Source organism: Columba livia, chromosome 2, assembly GCF_036013475.1.
Source record: "Columba livia isolate bColLiv1 breed racing homer chromosome 2, bColLiv1.pat.W.v2, whole genome shotgun sequence".
In the NCBI taxonomy this organism is placed as follows: domain Eukaryota; kingdom Metazoa; phylum Chordata; class Aves; order Columbiformes; family Columbidae; genus Columba; species Columba livia.
Genome location: NC_088603.1, coordinates 123,026,128 through 123,047,141, shown reverse-complemented (window position 1 = coordinate 123,047,141; position 21,014 = coordinate 123,026,128). Strand labels below are relative to the sequence as shown.

The window sequence follows — 21,014 nt, the reverse complement described above, 5'->3', positions numbered from 1 at the left end:
TGAAGAACAATATGAGGATGCATCCTTGCTAAAAACAGCTTTTGGAGAGATAAAATTAACCTTGTACTGAAAAGGTTTCTCAAAGTTATTGTTCATTTATATGTAGGAACGAAACAGTAAAATAGAATGATAATTTCTAGAAAATGACTACATCTAATCTGTGGAGCCAGTGCAGTTTGGTATGTCTCAGGGGCCTTGTCATTCAAATACAGAGACCAGAGGCAATTCCAACTGCAATTCTAGTCTAACCCATGGGTCTGAGTTTCCTTCCTGGGGAAACCAAAGCTTGGAAGGGGATGACACACGCTGCAGTCGCTCTGTGACATGAACTGATGACCTGGGACAAGGGAGATAATTCTGTGCCCTCGAATTCAGAGGGGGGCAGCAGAAGGGCCCAGCTGTACCTTTCTAAGAACTTCACTGAAATTGGGGAGCTCTGAGGAGTCGGAAGTGAATCACCCAAACAAATGGCTCTTGATTAGTGCCCGAGGTACTTGGAAAAAGATTATCTATTGTTTGACAGAGGTGGAACAAATGGCCAAGTTATCAGATTTTGCTCGTTGAAATTAGAACACCCATGGACAATAACATGGCAATATTCCATTGTCAATATACTATTTGTGGGGTCTTTTTACTATTCTTGTGCCAACTTTCAAAGAATAATAGAAACCACCTACTGATCTGTATCAGTCTCAACAGTTGCAAAAATCTTAATAAAATCATGCATGGTTGTTACCCAAAAATCCATGTTTCTCCTTTGAAGCAGGAAACAAGCTGTGCTTTTGTTCGTTAGGAAATTCTCCACCCATTCAACAATGAGATGTTATCTACAGTCACTCAAAACCTGTACGAGCTGTGCAAGATATCACCCTGCCAGTGCTGGAAGTAGAATAGTTGTATTAAAACGGTTCTGTACCTGGGGAAGTTACGAGGGAGTTAACAGGACCTGCTCTAAGCCAGGTGCGAGGAGTGTCCTGACGTATTGTTTGTATTTCTAGAACAAATCAGCCCCAAAACAGCTTAAGTAACTGTGCTGCATTGCACTAAGCTGTGCCAATACACCTCTAGACTTTGTAAATAAGACTTTTTGCAGTTTGCATCTAGAAGCAAGAATTTCAGCATGAAAACCTTTTATACAGAAGAAATTGCATTACAGGAGCTTCACTCCAGTAAAGCACTTACCATTAGAAACTGCTGGGATTAAAGTTGCCCAGGTCACTTTGTTTCTGACTTCCTGTTCGTATATGTTTTATCCCCTCTTTGACGGGCAATGTATGTATTACTTTCATTGTCCCTTCCTCAGCCCACAGGGTGGACGGTGCTCAGCGAATGTATAATTTTCCACTGTTCACTTGGCAGTTTCATGCCTGATTTCCTGTCTGCTATTCAAATTCGCCTCTAAAGATGGAAATACTAATGCTGTCACCGTCTTTTCTAAGTAACACTCCAGTGTCTGAGTGCTGTGCAAACAGTTACTAATTTTCTATCCTAATTCCCAGGATACAGACAGGGAATTCAGGCACTTCCCATGAATACACTCATGATGCATTATTTTGAGCTCTCAGCTCTACAAACTTGTGGCTCATGTTTGTGTGAGAATACAGAAGATATTCTGTTAAATCCCCACCTTCTTGACTTCACTCACAGTTGCGTGCACCCAACACTTCTGAAAATTAGACTCTAGGGCCTTTGTGGGGCAACTGGAAAATGAGGAAAATACAGGAACCACTTGTGGAGAGTCTGGCAAGAGAACTTGTTTATCAGGAGGGCTCTGCGGCAAAGGTGGGAACAGCATCCAACTGCTCAGCCTGACGGTCCAGGGCGTGAGCAGCAAGGTGTTCCTCTCTGCTCCTCAGCCATTAGACACCTTCCAGCCTTGACAAGAGATGAAGCAGAGGTCCTGCAGACAAGAGGCTCCTTCATGCAACGGCCCTGAATCAGTCCTAGGAGAGAGGAGACAGGAAAGAGAGCCGAGGAAGGGCTGGATTTGAGCTCTACGTGGGCAGGCGGGAGTGGTGAGTATGCTCTTCCTGTGCCTGATCCACAAGTGGGATTTCACTGGGAAGGACTTAAATAGCCTGAACAACTCTTTCATATCTCTGACGTACATGTTTCAGTCTTTAAAAACCTGTACTCTTTGTTTTCGTGTTGTAAAGACTAGAAACAGAAGGTAGGCATAGTAGAAATAAGGCATGTATTGCACAATAATGGTGATTTTTTACTGTTTACCTGCTTCCCTAGGAATTCAATGTTTTTTTCCTTTCTCCCAGTTCTCTAAATCAACATTTTACACATTCATGTTAGACACAGTCTAATTCAGACTGTGGTTACGGTCTCTGATTTAGGTGGCATTCTTGGTCTAGACAAGGCATGAAGCCAGACTAGAGGACTACAGACAGACCCCTCTGCCCTCGAAATATGGAGCCTGGTGGAGCCTGCTTCTGTGGTCTGCCTTTACTGGGTCACAGTGATACACTGGAGACAGCTGAACATGAAACTGCAACAAGAATTTAGATGGGTTTGAGTGCCACTGTCCAGGAAGCTCCACTGAGATCATTAGGCGAACAGTCCACTTGAGAAGGACACCCTGGCCACCTCTCCTTCCTACTTTGCAAACACAGGGCACAAGTGCTTGCAGCAAGAGTGGCACGAGGAAATGTGAGCTGTCACACTTCGATGGAAGCCTGGCACCTTGTCTTAAAAGGCCACTGAGGATAAATTTGAGCAGCCTGTGGGCTGGGGTGGTGGGATCTGTCTTGTACTGTTGTGGCCACTGGAGCTGTAACTTCTGGCAGAAGAGGAGAAGGAAAGCTGGAGCTTGCAGTGATGTCAACCACTTCAGCAAGGCCCACCAGTGGTGTGTGTTGGAGAATTATTATGGTGCTCCCAAGGCAAATTAAACAACTTTGTGCATATATATAAAATAAAAAAATTCATGAGCTATGCATTGGACAGATTCCCACCACAATATGCAGTTCTAGATGGAGTCTACAAACATGCATCACAAGCAGATTCTTTAAATACACATGCACCAGCACCAACCCCAAGAGTAGTTGCCTGGGGCACCTTAGTCCCACTGTGGGTCCATTCCCAGTCCAGCTCTGCTGCCCAAGGGTGGCCCCTGAGCTTAGGCCCTTGAGCATTCCCTTCCAGGATGGCTACAAGACAATGCTGAAGCTGTTTCTTATCTCATCACCAAGGGAAACTTCACTCCCTTGGAAAGAGTCTGTTCTGTCCCTGGCATTCCTGCTACCAGATAGTTTAACCCCTTCTTGCAGTTGAGCATCCTTGCCCTCCATGCCAGATCATTCCTCAGTCACAAATTGCCACTGCTGAGCAGTTAAAATTAGAATTTCCCTTTTGCATCTCTCACCACTGTAAGTCTTTAGACCAGCCTGAAAATTCTGGGGGAGGCTGTCGTGGGAACTTGAATTGCTGCGGGTGATCAGAAGGCGGCTTATCCAAGGGCATGGGCTGGTGTTGGCACAGCGCCCTGGCTTTGCTGGGGAGCTGCCTCCACACTGACTCAGCAAGTCAGATGCTTTCCGTGGAGTGGTGTTTTCTCAGGAGTGGTGTTTTTTGGAAGCCTGCCACCGCATTTCTGACTACACCAAACCTGTTTAACTCCTGAGATCAGACTCTTGAGTCATATGGCTACAGGAGCACCAATATTTGTCAATTTGTGAAGAAAAGCAATCATTTGTTCTCATTTATGAACCTCCCAGCTCTTTCAATGCTTTTGTCTTTTACCTTGTATTTTGTCTTTATCTTCCTCAGTTCCTGTCCTCTGCAACACCTACCTGTCATTTCTCATCCATAAGTTTTTTCTTCCTACATTACTGTGTTCTTTTTGTGTATTTCATTATTGCCTTTCTACTTGTTTAAGTCTCTTCATCTGCAAAGGCATAAGAGGTAGATCTCTGGTCTTTGCCTATTTAAATTTAAAAATAACATGAAAATATATAGAAAGAAATGGGTAAAATGCAATATGTCAGCAATTCTGGTAGTGGAAAATCAGTATGACTTGTTAAACATCAGCACATATGGATAGTTTTTCAAATTAGCCATCTGCATTCAGTTGCAATTTGATTTTCTCAGGCCAGAAAGCTGATTCACACATAAAGCTAGTAGGCTGTGCTGTGGACAGCTTGTTTATGGAGTCCCATATTAAGCTCTTTTTAATCTAATCTGGACAGTAGAGCAGCATCAAGCTTTGAAGTTGCTTTCATATTATGTCTATTACAACACCATGCCTTGTTTTTCCTTTCTTCTGCATAATGAAGATGTTGTTCACTGCCAGGGGTCCTTTGAGCCAGAAAAAAAAAAAAAAGGCAGTCTTTGGCTGCATGGAAATATGATCATGAAGACAAATACATCACAGAAGAGGACTGAAGTTATGACTGCCAGATTTCTCGTGCAATACAGAAAGGCCCTCATTCTTCAGTTCTCCACTTGCATCCTCCAGTAAATACTATAATACAAAAAGTAGCACATGGAGATGGGGAAAATGTAATATTCTAGTAGTAGAAGGACACTTGTATTTTCCCTTGGAAGGGCAAAATGTGTCTCAGTCACATAGCTGTGTGCCCCACACTTCTTTGAGTTCTTTGCATTTTGCACAGTCCAGTGAAGCTCAGATCCACATTAAAAGACACATTATGTACAACTGTTCTAGGCAAAATTTCCCATACCCGGGCAACAGGTTACTAGCGATCCACCAAGGATGCTCTCAGGGAACAATCCCTGAGTTCATATATGGATCCAAGGGAAAAATGATAGAAGATCCTGAAACAAGAGATCAACTGTCCAAGGAAAGCTGTGATGATAGATTCTCTCTGCCCACCGGGCAGCCCCCAGCATCTCCAGGTGGCGGATCCTTTCCAGTTGGCATTGTTAATCCAGCTTCTCCATTTCCCCCAAACTTCTGGAGACTTCTCCAATCCCAAAGTGACCACAATAGTCTCTGAAGTCACCATCAAGGGGAACTCACTGATGGTTTCCGACTACTGGTTCCCTTTTGGCCTCTCTCTTCCCTTAGCTCTACAGTGGATACAGCCTGAAGGGTCTCCCCTGTGACTACAGGTCCCAAGCTGGCTCCCAGCCCAAATGGCATCCCACCAGTAAGGTGGTGGACCTTTCCATTTAGATCCACGCTGCAGCGATGGAGGATGCCACTGCACAGGGTGATTGCTTCAGGAGCAAAAGGCAGCATGTAGCCAACTTCTCAGCAACCTGATGCTGAGGGGGCACAAACCCAAGCTACAGGGACCAGAGGGATACCAGCACCTGCACAGAGAAGATGGAAATAACTGCAAACAACAGAGTGGTTCTGAAGATACCACCCTTCTCACAGAATAAGTACTGGCATCACTGGTTATTTTTAATATTTGCTTATGTGCCCACCCAGTCCTTTACCATCTGACCAGCCACTCTCTGCCTTCTCCCATTCTGTTGGCAAAGCCTTGCAGCAATCTTCCAGTCTGTTAAATCTAAAACCAGACTGATTTCATCTACGTGCCTGCCTTAGAGGAGAGAACAGCAAAACAACCCTCTCTCTGCTGTCCTTTGGTGCCCATTTAAAGTGTCTGATGAAACAACAGCCAAGGTATGGTGAAAAGGCTGTATGCTCTCATGGTGGTGGTTGAGCCTCTTTGCTGATTTGGAGCCTTTGGTTTGATTTACTTGACCAGCTTTTTCTCTTTTCCCTGACAATCATGCGATTTAAATTTCCAGCAAGACACATGCAGAACTATCTTACTTGGATATGTAAGTAAAAAGGGGGAAGGTCTTACATATGTTTGTAGAAATACACTTGGGCATACATATTTTAGATGTATCAGGAGTGCAAAAAGAAGCTTTCAGGTGTCCCCTCTTAAAATGCTTTAGTTTGTATTTGGTGAGGCAGGATTGGAATTAACAAAGTGGAACTTTTTTAATATTTAGATTTTTTTTGTTGTTATTTTAGACCTTTGCAATACACGAGGACACCTAATCTGTTCTGCTGGTGAATATTCAGTCTATTGCGCTATAGAGCTGGTATGAAGATAGAAGGAAAAAAAAAAAAGTGGATAGAGTGGGTATCAGGTCTTCAGCACCATTTCACTCTACATATCTGCTCCTATTGTCTCATACTACTTGCTGCTGCTGACATTAGCTTGGGTGTGTAAGGACCTTTCGACATCTCAATCTCTGTGGCTTCTAAATGAAGACATAAAGTGAGTTGTGAGTATGATGAAGTAGGGGATATGAATTAAGAGCTAAACTTAATGGATGGCTAACACAGGCAGATGAATCCATGCAACTAATTGTAAAAGAGCAACTAGTAAGCTACAATGCTATGTGGGAGACAGGATGGGGAACTCAATTCAATGCAGCAGCACAAGAAAAGCCAAGGAAGACAAAGCAAGGCACAAAGTGCTGTTACATTCTCTGCTCCACCTGCTGGGGCAGCCCAGAATACCTTATCATGTTCATCCAGACAACAGTACTGTAGTAATCTTCTACTGGCTTGTTACCTAGCGACCTTTCTCCAAATAATTATTTGATAGGAGTGAGCTGCATTATTTTTGTAATCACATCTGAGCCTTGATTTCTCCCTGTTCAGTGTTTTGAGTAGCTGCAATTAGGCTCTTAGGTGTAATAGGATAATATAGAAGCTGATGTTTTGTTATCAAGTGATATGATTCAACTCCACAGTTAAAAAAAAAAAAAAAACAAAAAACAAAGCAAAACAAAACAAACAAACATTGCTCTAAGAAGGTGCAGTTTGCTACACTGAGTGAGCAGTAATTACTCCTCATGGTTTAGTTTGCATACATTTGCTTTCCTTGCTTTGGTTTCCATCTAAGTTCTCTTTTGTCTCTACTTTTGTAATTGCCCTCTTTCTTTACAGTTTCTTCTCTGTGATACCTAGAAACAAGTAACTTAACCAAATCTTAATATTCCCAATTGTTCCTAGCAACCATAGGTTTAGTAGTTCATTTTTCTACTAGTTTTAAGAGAGCCTGTCATGCCAGAATGCAAAATATTATTATAATACTTTCATCTGAATGAAAGGATGGTATTTGTTAATGAAATCTAGTTTATAATGCTTGATATTAAAGAGTAGATAGTGGCATTGTAAGTTCAAGGTTTTGACAGAAAGGTTACTAAATTCTGAACTGACATTCCAAAAGAACAAAGGAAATCCCAGAGAGAAAATGAACTATATGCTGTAAGCAAGCAAAGTTAATTGCTTGATATATGAGCACTTCTGAGGATACTCTGAGATAAATATGTAAATATTAACTTGGTCGTTAGAGGAAACATCTGTCCATACTATCACTTAAATGCTCAGGGGCAATTGTCCTGAAACAGGATGCACATAAACCCAGTTCCCCAGCCTGTGCAACTTTATAAGCCACCAACATTGATTATCCTAATGCAAATACAAGGCATTGTATATGCAGAGTGCTTCATAATGAAAAAAAGTGGCAGGGTCAAAGATATCACAAAGATATCAGATGACAAGAGAATTGTGCCTCTCCCATACTACATTCAAACAATCTACAGAAAAATAAATAATATTTTTTAAAAAATAAATCTGAGCGCACTATTTTCCTGGAGCCAGATGACTCACAAATTTTGCAGAAGGCAGAGTACAATGTAGACAAAATCTGCCCTTTGAACAACCATGACAGTTGCTAAAATAGAGCTGTAGCATGTTACTGTACTAGCATGAATTTATTCTAGACTGTGTAGATCATTAAATAATTAAACTGATTGCCATTATTCTCTGCAGTATCTTTAATATTGTTTTACTCATATTCTTTTAGATACTCTATTCTTATCTAGGTATACAAGACTTCCACCTTTTCCAGTGACCCAAGAAAACCAGGGAAAAGGTGAATCCAGCTAGAGATCTGTTGGATTTAGTTTTGGGATCACAGTTTCTCTGAAGAAGACACTACATTTCTGGCCTGATTACTTGATAATGGCAGCCTGTTTATGTTCTTTCAACAGAGCTTTAAAATGATTGAGAAAATAAGACAGGGTAAGAAGAGGCAGCAATCCAGAGGTGCTGTAATTCCATTTTGTGATAGTAATTTTTCCTCAAGGGGAAACCACAGTGAAGGCAATGGTGTGTCATTGTTAGAGGTCAGGTCTGTTGTTGCTGCTGGACACAGCAGCCAGCATATCCTCCCCTCCCCTCCCCTCCCCTCCCCTCCCCTCCCCTCCCCTCCCCTCCCCTCCCCTCCCCTCCCCTCCCCTCCCCTCCCGCAGCATTGCTGATGCTTTCCAGTTTCTAGATGTATGGTGGCTGTGTCCAGTCAACACTGATGTTGGACAAGGACCTTCAATTTCTGGACTGTCCGCTCAGCACAGGATCCTGTGTGATGACAGCTGTTGTTCGTTTCTAAACATAGCTGCTTCTCATGGCTGGAGAAGAGGAAAACCCTGATTCTATTGAAGTCAATAGCAACATTTGCACTGATCCCTGAAAAGCCAGGTTTTGAGCTCAACCTCCAGGAACATCAATGGTCTTACCCAGCATATCAGCACAGACAGCAACCCACAGCCTCCAAAACACCCAGGCTCTGAACAAACCTAAGTCACTCTTCCCCAGAAACTAATAGTATAATGGTTTTCATGAAAGCTATACATGTATTTAAATACAAATAAAAATACTTAGGCACGTAAAATAAATACCATTTTTGTTCTTTAAAACAAGAAACACATACTGACTAGCACAGTTCACATTAGAATGCACCACACAAATCCGATTCAAAGTTTACCAGCAGGTGGTGACATATAATTATTTACTAGCAATGTTCTGGCTGCAAAAGATTCTAAGCTACAAGCAGCTACGCCATACAAATTTTTGTTTAGGCTTTCTTTTCATATTTCTCCACCTTTCTGAGATGTCTTTTACATGCTTCACAGCTGCAGAAATGTTTCATAGCTGCAATTGTGTCTCCTGGCTGTAGCATGTCAGACTGCTCCTGCCCTGTGAACTACAGGGCTGCCATCACACTGCTGAGTTGTTTTTTGTGTGGTTTCTGTGTTTTTCATCTGTTGATGAAAAATATTAGCCCAGTTCTCACAACACATGCGAGAGAAAAAAATGTCAATCATTTCTTTATAGGGTGTATGTCTTATTTAATTCCAGTGAATAAACATGTTTTATTGTTAGCTGTGTGCAAATTTGCTATTTACTCCCAAATGTCATCAGCAGCTTCTCGTAACTCCATTACATCCTTCTGTGCCCCAGTGATGCTGAGCTATGAAGCCAGCAGTAACCCTGGAAAAAATTATTCACCTCAGCTTGTCTATTTAAATACCATGTATGGGTCATGACTAATGAAAGCCATATAGCTACAACATATTGGATGATTAGTGAGTTGTTTCCAAGCAGCTGTATGAAGCAAGCCAGAAGGCTTCTCTTTGGATTCAGGAATCACCGCAGGTCCTCTCCAGAAGTAAGCTGGGCCTGTTTGCTTTATGGGAACAGTATTGGCTCCACAGAGGCCACAGCCAAACATACTTCATTGGCTGGAGCAGAGGTGATAGATAAGAGTGCTTCTGGCAGCCTCTGCAGTCAGTGTCCATATCGAGGTGAAAAATGTCTTGGTGCCCTTTTGGGGACAGTAGTGCAATGTAACCATGCATCAGTCTCAGCACATGACATGTCCTGACCCTGAAGGCACAAGCAAAGCCATATCTCTGCTGACCTTGCAACTGGTGTGGACAGCTGGGCATAGGTAGAAGCAGATGCTAAACACATCATACTGGGTAAAATGTCAGCACACTGCTTTGTCTGCATCAATGTTCTCTTGAGTTCTCTTTTTGGACCGGTTCTAGCTCAGTACGTGCTAGAGTTTAACCAAAACATCAAATAACAATTGTTAAACCAAAAGATCTAATGACAGTTGTTGAGAGGTTTTCCATTTTCTAACTACCACCCACTGCACTGCTGAGTTTCTCCACTGTTCTTAAGGGATCAACACCTATGTTCAAACTTGCAATGATGAAGGCTTATACATTCAAAGATACTTGGTGCGTTATTCCTGCTGGTGTCATTGGCCTGAGGGAGACTTGAGCTCAAGTCATGTCAGTTCTTTGCACTAATATTCTTCATATCGTTTATGGTAGGAGTTTCCCTCACAAATTCAGTATGTTTTTCTGACTGCATCTGTAACTCCTATGAGTTGCTACTTTGGGCTGAAGCAAGAGAGCCAACCCCATACACAACACACAATGTGCTGCAGAATATGTAATATCTGTCAATCAGTGTGACAACATGGTGCCTTCAAGCCGTGCTGTACAGATTGATGGCAACTGCCTGTGCTTTGGCAATGGGAAACGGGACCCAGATGTCATGTCTCTGTCTGTCTAAAACTGAAGAGCGCTAAAATACCATATCCAGAACATCAGGGTACCCTACTGGTGCTGCTGAAAAAGTCAGGAAAGCCTAATGCCCACTGATATAAATGAAAGAAGAAACACACTTCTCATCTGCTGACTTTGTGGGAGTATCTGTGGCAGACAATGCTCTGGCTTATGTTTCTCAGAAGAACTTATGTCACAGTCTGTAGCCTACTGTAGTACTGGCTGATTTGGGGCTATAGATTGGCCTGTTTAAGAAATTATATGGGAGTTCATCTAGCATTCGGAAGGCCTTTAAAGTATGTGAGAGTGACTCTGTTCAGTCATAATAGTTGTTTATCAAGGGCACTACCACATAAAGATCTCTTAAATGGAAAAGAGGGGGAATATTTTATTTTCCTGACAGAAAAAGCTATTAATTAAGGTAGGCTGCCAAGGAGCTCTGGTTCTTTTCCTACATCTGGTTACACTTTTAGTATGTTATATATGTACAAATCAAAACTAGAAAGAAGGTAAGAAGCTTTAGAAAAGTTAGTCCTGTTGTGACACCAGGATGCTGTTTATAAATGATGTTCTCATCATATTGCAGCACAACTACCCAATGCATGTAAGGAAAAGGCATGTGTGACTGGCAGCTCTATCTGGTGCAACACGTGATAGTGTGAGGAACCACAGGTATCTGTTGCTGGTTAAACATTATTCCTGTGTATTACATACAAAACTGATGGAAGCTTCTTTTTCAGTGTTGGTTGGACATAAAAAAGCTGAGACCTACACATGCATTAAGAATTAGGCAGAAACAAAATGGTCATAGTTTTTTAGGATGAAGATAGGAAGTGGTCAAAAATGATACACAGAACTGCGATTTCCTATAATGGAAACAAACAGGAAATGGGAAAGCATAGATTTTATAAAGCAATTCTAACAGTCTAAATTCAGCTGTTGAAAAAACAGGTTTTTTCTAGGAAAATATTAGACACACCTGTGCTTAAATGAAAATGAAGTGGAAGACTGGATCTTGAGCTGACATGCAAAAGTTGTTGGCTATTAGATTGAGGGCAAGCCTCAGTCCTGTCAGAAGTTTTTTCTTCAGCACAGAAACTTAAAAATTGCCTCAAATGTAATGACGTTTTCACAGAGCTATCCCATGCCTCACTGTCTTCCTTGGTTTCAAGCCAGGAAAATATTCCTGTCTACCAGATTTGCAGCTCAATGTCTTCAGGGTAGTGCTTGAAGGGGCAAACTTTGGTGAGAAGTCCAAATCTTTGCTGTTTTATTACACAGCTGTAGGGACACCAACAAAAGCAGGTACAAAAGTGAGCCTGGAAAAATGACTAAAACCCATCAGTTTCTGCCTTAGAAATATATTAGGCCATAGATGAGTAATGAGACATCACTATATGCTACCTGAGCTGGCTCTTCAATGGCTCAATGCCAGGTGCTAAGAGCAAGCCAAAGTTCGAAGTCTCACTAGTTAGGAAAAAGGGGAGAAAAGTTCAATCTTATGTGATAAAACTAGCGCCATAATAGAAATAACACATCTGTGCCTTTTTTTCCTATGATCATCCAACAATCCTCACTATGTGAGTTAGTCATGGTACGTGTTCATTTCAAACAAAAAGCAGCATAGCCCTCACGACCTTTTCCTTAACTTTTCTTGAAGTCTTTAACCAAAACGCAAGAGGGGATTTCTATTAAATGTTCGCTAAATTCATCCCAGATTACACTTTCCCCTCTTCTGAGTACCAAAAGTGCTCTCCTACTCCCCAGAGTTTAGCCCTGAGGGAAAGCAGAAGGGAGAAGCTTGACATTCTATCTGTCAGATAAGAGCATGTCCAGGAGCAGTCCCAGCACTGACTCCCGAGCAGCTGGAATGTCTCCTCCAGTTACCTGATACCTGGATTATCTCCAGCCCACAGCTAGTAGGCTTTTTGTTTCAGCCTCCCATTTGGCCCTTTGCAGTAGGTCCCCCACTTAACCCAGTCCTCTCGCCCACCCAGCTCTTCCTGACTCCCTTCCTTCCTTTTCTGATCTAGATAATTTCCCCCCTGAATTAGCAACAGTTGTCTCTCCTGTCTTTCTCCTGGGCAGCCTGCAAGCAGTTATACTTGATGTGCCCCTCCTTTAGGGTGAGGAATATGCCTACAGAGCACTGTAGAAGGGACTTAGCAATATACGGACAGCGTATAGCGGAACTCAATGTGGATGATAGGAGAAAATGGGTACACAGGGATCTATTTAAGCAGAAAGGACTGAATTAGAGAAAAAAACAAAGCGGGGGGGGGGGGGGGCTTGCTCCTCTGAGTGATGAAAATTCAATACATTTTTCAGAATTTTCCTGAAATTTTCCAGACATCATATTCCAAGGCTGCACAGTGGACTGAATTGGTGCTGTACAGCTTGGAACAAAGGCAGAAAGAATAATAATTAAATGGGAAGGTAAATGGTGGATTGGGGATCCAAGGACATAGGAAACAAAATAAAACAAAAAACTGTGGTTGTCTAATCCTGCTTTCTCTCTCATGGTATATTATAGAAACCCCTTTTTCCCTTTCTACCAGAGAAATGTTATTAGAGGGAGTAGGTCCATCCATCCCTGCAGCCATCCCTTTACCTGCAGCCAAACCCCCCAGCATTCCCTCTCACAGTGGCACACCAGAGCCAGGACGGTCCACATGAAGGAGAAGGGAGGGGATGAGCAGGATGGCTGCTACAGGACAACACAAACTGCAACCACCTTTTAGCCCAGTCGGAATCCTCTGGATGCCTGTCAGTAGCCATTTCATAGATTGCTAAACTTGAACTATAAACTGCAATTGGTAGATCTGTAGGATAGATAAAAACACACCTGACAGACCTTCAAATTATCAACTGTTACAGCTCTTTGGTTACTTTGGAAACACTACTGATAGGTGACATCAGCTCAAGGCCAGGTCTGCAACTGTCTACATCAATCCAGTGAAGCTCTCTGCAGAAAGATGTCAGCACAGAGGCAAAACAGGCTCTCTCCAGAAATGGTTAATCAATAGCTTGCTAGTTGGGCTGAAGGCCATTAGATACAGTGGTGCACCTACTGTATATAAATAGTGACATGTCTTCTGTGTCATTCCCAGTCCCCTCTCCTGCCATACTGGTAGTTACCAGTTTTCCACTTGGAAGTTTTTGACCATTACCAGAAATGGTTGTAGCATCGTGGATCTGGGGAACAGTGATAATACTCTGTTGTGGTTTTTGGTTTCTTGTAGGGAGGAGGAGGAAGAGGTAAGGAATCTATTTGCATCTCAGTGTACCTAGTCTTTATTTCTGTCAAATATACTGTGTACATATAGCTAAAAAAAGTGTAATCTTAAGACTGCCACATGGACAGATGCAGGATAGCATGGGCAACAATGTAGTTTGGTCTTCTAAGAGATTTATTTTACAACAGAATTTTATGTATGGGCTTTTTAATAATAGTGAGGTAATACCTAGACATAGCTGTAAGTACAAGTTATGCACAAATGCGGTCATTAAAATATGAATATGCATTTTCTGATTTCCCAAAGTACTGGGCTGTAGTTTTACCTGCATTCTAATCACAGCTAATACTTATATCTAATTATAGTTTAATACCTACTTACAAACATTTTCATATTATCAGTCTATCATCTCTAGTTCCACTGTTGAATACAGATAATATTTATGTACCTTACTGTGTCAACTATGTATTTCTTGAAAGCACATCTGCTGGCACATCTACATAAGAAGCAAATAATTTGCTTAACTATTGTAATTTTGTATTTTTCAGCAGTCATTTTCTTGTTTTACTTTTAAAAGTTTAATAAAAAAGGTGAAAATAGCTAACTTTAACCCTCAGGAATTTATTATAAAAGATAAAGTATTGTCTGAAAGTTATTTAAGTAGCCATAGTGTCCCTATGCAGGAAAGTAGTTTTCTGACTCAGAATAAAAAATATCATTTAAATGTATACTTCACTTTAAGCATATTGTTAACTTAAAGCATGTGCTCAACAATACTTCACCTCAAAGACTAACTCTTATGCTTGTTGAAGATCATGGCAACTTTCCCACTGTTTTCAGCAGGATCTGGTCCAAATGGGATGTGCCAATAATAATAAGCTTTCTATACTAAAAAAAATATTCCCATTGATATTCAAATTGAATTGTAAATACCATTGCCTAAAAATGTATCAGACAATATGAATTATATGGATTATTCATTTATGGGACAATTATTTAGCAGTACATGTTAGCTAGGGGCAACAATGTTTCATTCAAGCAAGTGAAAGATAAATTTCTGACCCAGGGAACAGAAAAATTATAAAATCAAACTATGTTTTATTATGTTTATTATAACACAGGCTGTTAAAGCTAGTCTTGTATACTGTAGACCTTCACAATAGGTTTACTCTTTAAATGAGAGAAAACGATTTGTCAATATACTATTTTTTGGTTAGGTTTGGCTTTGTTTTTTTTTTTACATTTTCCATGTTCCAAAAATCCTAGCATCATAATTTAATTCACCTGGAAGTCCTGGAGGAGACAGCTTTATACACAGCTCTAAATTCAGCTTTTGTTTGTGTTTTGTAGGCGACAAGGTGAGCCGCCCCTTGAAAATGGGTTCCTCCCATACCTGGGCTGTGCCTTGCAGTTCGGTGCGAACCCCCTTGAATTCCTCAAAGAAAAGCAGAAGAAGCATGGCCACATTTTCACTTGCCGAGTAGCAGGGAAATACATTCATTTCCTCACTGACCCTTTTTCCTACCATGCATTGATACGCCAGGGAAAACACTTGGACTGGAAAAAGTTCCATTTTGCTACTTCTGCCAAGGTACCACTTAAAAATTGGTTTTAATATCTAATATGCAAAGTATCTGCTGGTTCTATTGGTTTAAAACACTAGGGTCCTTTTTTCCCTTAATGGAAAGGAAATTTGCAGTGATTTGAATTGTCCAAGAATGATATTATTTAGTCATTTAGTATCCCAAATTGCTAAAGTAGAAACACAAATATCACCATCTACAAAATGATAATACAGCTTGCTGAAGCTGAAATCTTCTTCAGGAGGTGCTCACCACTATGGAAGACTTGGTCTTAGTGCCTTAAAAACTGACGCAACACAATAGGAGCTCAGGCAAACTCTTACTGAAATGAGCAAAAAGTATCCTGTTGATGTCGATGGGAGTTGAATGAAGGTGTAGGTAACCACCTCCATTTATTTGTAAGCATCTATCCAAATCTATTTTCATTTGCCTACTTAACTGCTATGGTTTACTGAGAAAGTATCAGTTCTAGTATTAATAGCCCTTATTATGCTTCCCCCTATTAAGCTATGAAGTTTTACTTTGGCTTTTTCCATTAGACTTTATCATCAAGGTTATGGCAGGCCTTATTTATCATGCAAACAATTTATTTTGTGACAGGCTTTTGGGCATCGTAGCATTGACCCAGCAGAGGGAAACACCACTGAAAATTTTCATCAGACTTTCATTAGAACCCTTCAAGGTAATGCCTTAGATGCCCTCATTGAAGCAATGATGGAAAACCTACAATACGTCATGCTGCAGTCAAGAATGTCTAAACTTCAGCCTAATGACTGGGTGACAGAAGGACTTTATACATTCTGTTGCCAGGTGATGTTTGAGTCTGGCTTTTTAACACTTTTTGGGAAAGAATTTAGTTCAAATCACGATAAAAATCTCTCATCGAAGCAGGAAACTGAGAGAGCTCATATCCTAAATGCTCTTGAAAACTTCAAGGAATTTGACAGGATCTTTCCAGCCCTTGTGGCAGGGCTGCCTATCCACCTCTTCAAGAGTGCCCATAGCGCACGTGAGAAGCTGGGAGAGGCCCTCCTCCACAAGAACCTCCTCAAGAGGGACAACCTCTCTGAGCTTGTCACCCTCCGCATGTTCCTGAATGACACTCTATCAACCTTCAATGACATGGAAAAAGCAAAGACCCATGTGGCAGTGCTCTGGGCCTCCCAAGCCAACACCATACCTGCCACATTTTGGAGCTTGTTCTATCTTCTTAAGTAAGTCCCAATATTTCTTGTTTCCAAACATGACGAATGTTTGTTATCTTTCAGAAACCAGTTAATTAATAGAGGCAAATTCCACTGCTTGATACCTCATCAGTGTGAGAAAGCTTACTGATTACAACAGAAGTGGCATGTTGTTCTGGACTTACACAGAAAACTCCTTCAGTTATCTGGGACAAAGTACTGGTGGTAGCAGAGAGCAATTCCGTAGAAGTTCACGAGTTTTTTTGAATAATAAAAAAAATACTCCAGGGCAATGCTACACTTTGTCCAGAAAGCTTTGGAGTAAATCTATAGGATATGACATTAAAAGTGCTGGTTGCAGTCAGAACATTAATTGTATTCAAGGCTCCCAATATAATTGGACATTTTTAGACCATCTCACCACGGCAGGCAAAATGAGCTTTAACTTCACTAACGTTTTCACAGGTACTTAACAGAAAATAGTTTATATTTTCACAGATCCTACCAAAGTTGAAGTGTAGACTGTTGTTACTCATGAGAGGAGTGCACACACAGTTCAGATAATACTATTAAATGTTCATTTTAGAGTAGGCCTCTGTGGAGTATAATCTGCCTCAGCATGACTTAGTCTTGAATATGTATTTAAATTTCTGACATTTTTATTTAGCCAGTGGCTTGCATCCTCATATCTACCTGCCAATGCTAGTATCTGCAGTTCTTTAGTACCTTTCATTCCAAGAACACATTGTCTTTAGGTCTTCTGGCATTGGAGTCTTTTAACACCCTGATTGGTTGTGCCTTTATCAAGACACAATTGCATCCTGTATTATTATCTATATGTGTTTCACCATAGCTCACATATTCAGTGTCTGTAAGAAAGTCTAGACAGTGAAGAATACTATGTGGACTTTTAGTATTAGGAGGATTCTTTTCAGCTAGACAGAATATTGCCACATAATAGGACATCATCCAGGATAAGTGATGTTATAAAACTGATCTATGATCAGGTTCCTACACTTCCTACCTGCAGTGGGACTATTTCCTAATCTACAACTGACTGTTTTATTTCTTATTCTTGGCACTGCTTTTTACCTATTTATTACCTGAGTTATGCATTCACCTGAGTTCTGTCCCACTTGTCACTGGAGACAGAATCAAATCCTTGGGGTTCTTTTCCTTTTTTTTGAAGCTATTGTATCTTTGCCAAGACATGAAAAAGTGTATTTCAGCATTTTGCTTTAACTTTTTCATTTTAGAAGGTTGTACTTGTCAGTTAACAAACTGAACTTTAGTCAAGAAGAAAGCTAATGGCAAAACATTTTTAAACCATTCTTTAGCATAAAATCATGTTATTCTTCTGCTCTTTTGATCTTAGGAGTCCAGAAGCAATGAGAGCTGCTACCAAAGAAGTGCAAAGTATTTTGGAAAGTGCTGGAGAGAAGATCAGCTTAGATGACAAACATATTTCCTTGAACCGAAAACAGCTGGATAATATGCCAATACTAGGTAGGTATGGTTATTTTATGCAGGAGTACCAGAAATCATCCCACAGCTTTCACAGTCTTCTATTTGTTACCATATAAATGCTTGCTATGGAATTACTATGGAATTTGCCAACACACACTAGAACAAAAACTTCTGTGTTCCTTAGCAATAGTCAACACAGTCTCCCTAAGGTCCCAGGTGATACTGACAGCATAAAAATTCACAGCACTTTTCTGGTGGTTAGTGGCATGTCTCAATACTGCTACACAGCTATACAGCATAGTATTGGAGATCCATGGAAAACTCATAACAATATTTTGTTTAGTAATGACTTTAGGTGTTTCCCAATTTTGTATCCTAATTCTTATGATGTGAAGCAATATGTTCTAATACCATTATTTTTATTTCTTCTTAAGAGATTTAAAATTGTAGGCACATTTTTCAAAAGTGTCTAAGTTACAGAGAGTTTTGAAAATGTCACCCTATAACTATCGTTCTTTTAAAAAACCCATCAGCTTATATTGAAACAAAAAAACCCCTCAAGTAAATTTTTATGAGTACTGTTTTCTATGCACCGTCTCTCAAAGTTTCGGAAAATGCTGATCACTGCACTGTTTTGTTGTTGTTGTTGTTTGGGGCTTTTTAAATGTATCCAGTTTTGACTGGTTTGTTCTTTATCTCAGAGTGAAAACGTGTCTCACTTTCAAATATTCTGTTGCATCAAGTCTAAGTATTTTTCTAGGGGAAGCAGATTATGTTCTTGGTGTTATCTGCAGAGGAGATAACAATGCTAAAAAGAAATGAGAAAGATACCTTCTTAGGCATTTACAAAGTTATTGTTAAAATATTTCTTCTGATAAATGCAGAGTTTGATAATGGGTTTGAAAGAGTTCAAAATGTGTGACCTTCCCCAAGGACAGGTGCATCCTATTTCCCTGGTAATCATTCATTTTCCTCTCCTGACAGACAGCATCATCAAGGAGGCAATGAGGCTATCAAGTGCATCCATGACTTTCCGAGTTGCCAAGGAGGATTTCACTTTGCACTTAGAGAATGATTATTACAACATTCGCAGGGATGATATTGTAGCTCTTTATCCTCAGCTCTTGCATTTTGATCCAGAAATCTACACTGATCCCTTGGTAAGTATTTATTGAAGTGCATTAAACTCTGTGCTGAAGCAGAACCTAACATGCCTTTAAACAGAGCATTTGTCGGGGTGCCCCCATAGCTGGTTTTCTGTCGTACTTCAGTCTGTTCTTACACCTGGAGATGTAATGATAGGCAAGAAAAAGAATAGTGTCGGTGCCAGCACTATCTGCAAAATATGTTTTAGTGTAATCAGAAAGTGTGCTATCAGCTCAAGAGAGCCTTGTACTGACTGTCTTCTTCAGTGAGGAAAGATTACCATTAAAGGGGGGTTTGAGGGAGGACAATGGTAAGGATAATATTTTCCCAAAGGCACAGAATGAGAAATCTTCCAGTTCTGCTGCATGAACAAGAATGCAGGTTATAATCCTTTTTTTAAGAAATCAGAAAAGAAGATCCATAAGCAAAGAACTTGAGATCATGTCCCACATACCAGAACTTCAATATTCATATATCAACTAACTCTTTTGTGGGTTTAATTACAGACATTCAAATATGATCGCTTTCTCAATGAGAACGGAGAAGAAAAGACTGACTTCTACCGCAATGGTCGCAAGTTGAAGTATTACTACATGCCATTTGGGACAGGCATAGCAAAATGCCCTGGCAGGTTATTTGCTGTCCATGAAATTAAACAATTTTTGGCTTTGATTTTTTCATATTTTGAGATAGAGCTTGTGGACAAAAATGTGCAATGTCCTTCTTTAGATCAATCCCGTGCAGGACTGGGTATTTTGCAACCAGTCAATGACATTGATTTTAGGTATAGACTGAAATGTGTATGAATATATATTTTCTACTATGCATATAAAATATGTACTATATAAATACACTACATAACGTATACTTTATATATATTTTATGTATATATGCAAATGAAATATTGCAAGTCTTCGGGGAAAAGCTATATGAAGATGCTAATTCATCAGTCTAATGAAAAATGCATGATGTATACTGTTATGGTGTCAGCATGCAGTGACTTTAATGCACTGTATTGATACAGATGTTTCCCCTTTTACCAGCCATTTTGAAATGCAAGTTGAGATTCTGAGTTGTGCATGCATAGTAGTTCTTTTTTTCCTGTCAGCAAATACTTCCCCAGAGCAAGTTAGAATTTCATCAGCTAATTCAAAATAATTGTCCAAATTCAACTACAGTTAAAACTTGTTCTTTTTTATAATTGAAATGCTGAGGATGGTGGTTCTCCCCACAAGGAAAATGAAAATTTTGTTGTATAAAGGCTGATTTGAGGTGGAGAGGGAAGAATTTCCTGGGGAAGTACCTTTATGGTTTTATGAAAAACTAGAAAAAGACCTGAAGAAAATCTACAAAACTGTTCACGTTCTAGTGAAACTGCAAAACTTGTATTATATTCATTGTAATATATTTCTTTTCAGAAAGTTGTAACTGTATTAAAATAAATGATATTGCCTGAACCAAATGCATAATCTGACTGTTTGTCATTTTAATGTCTTAAAGTTCTCAGAGATTTACACCAAAGCCACTTAAGCCAGCTTTAAACCAGCCAGCTCAAATGTCAATATGGAGATAATTACATAGCTACTGTATATTCACCAGTGGTTCTGGTTGGAATTTGCACCATTCTCTGAACTCAGTGTTTCCATAAGCCTCCATCAGTCATACTCCTTAAGTCTTCCTTGTCTAATTCCATTAAAGTTATCATGAGTGATGTGCCCATGGTGGCATGTCTGTTAGAGCAATTGTTCCAGGAATAATCTAAGATGGTTCTCTGTACCATCCCTATCCTTTTCTGTTTCAAATAATGGATGGATAGATGTCACAAAAGTCCATTTTTAATGAAACATCTTCAGGCCGAAAGAGAAAGCTTTCTTATCATCTGCCAATGAAAAGAACAAATGGACTTAAAATACTCTTGTTATCCTGGTTTTGTATGTTTCTAAGGACTTATGGTTTGACCTATTGTCCTTGAGTCAAAAGTAAGCATCATCACAGAAGATCAGATACAGGACTATTAGATGTTTTCAAAC

General features: G+C 40.2%; 1 protein-coding gene across 1 annotated transcript; it reads left to right on the top strand.

Moving 5' to 3' along the window:
• Positions 1-13,425: 13,425 nt before the first annotated feature.
• On the top strand, positions 13,426-20,043 carry LOC102098419 (cytochrome P450 7A1). Its single transcript, XM_005506490.3, has 6 exons — positions 13,426-13,626; positions 14,955-15,195; positions 15,788-16,401; positions 17,747-17,877; positions 18,823-18,998; positions 19,491-20,043. The coding sequence occupies exons 1-6, from the start codon at positions 13,544-13,546 to the stop codon at positions 19,788-19,790; spliced, it is 1,545 nt and encodes a 514-aa protein (XP_005506547.2). The 5' UTR covers positions 13,426-13,543; the 3' UTR covers positions 19,791-20,043.
• Positions 20,044-21,014: the final 971 nt, after the last annotated feature.

Excerpts from the sequence above, each read along its gene's own strand:
- LOC102098419 (XM_005506490.3), top strand. The coding sequence starts at position 13,544 with ATGGTTGTAGCATCGTGGATCTGGGGAACAGTGATAATACTCTGTTGT. Across the intron at positions 13,627-14,954 it reads GTAGGGAGGAGGAGGAAGAG|GCGACAAGGTGAGCCGCCCC; the intron begins GTAAGGAATCTA and ends TGTGTTTTGTAG. Across the intron at positions 15,196-15,787 it reads ATTTTGCTACTTCTGCCAAG|GCTTTTGGGCATCGTAGCAT; the intron begins GTACCACTTAAA and ends ATTTTGTGACAG.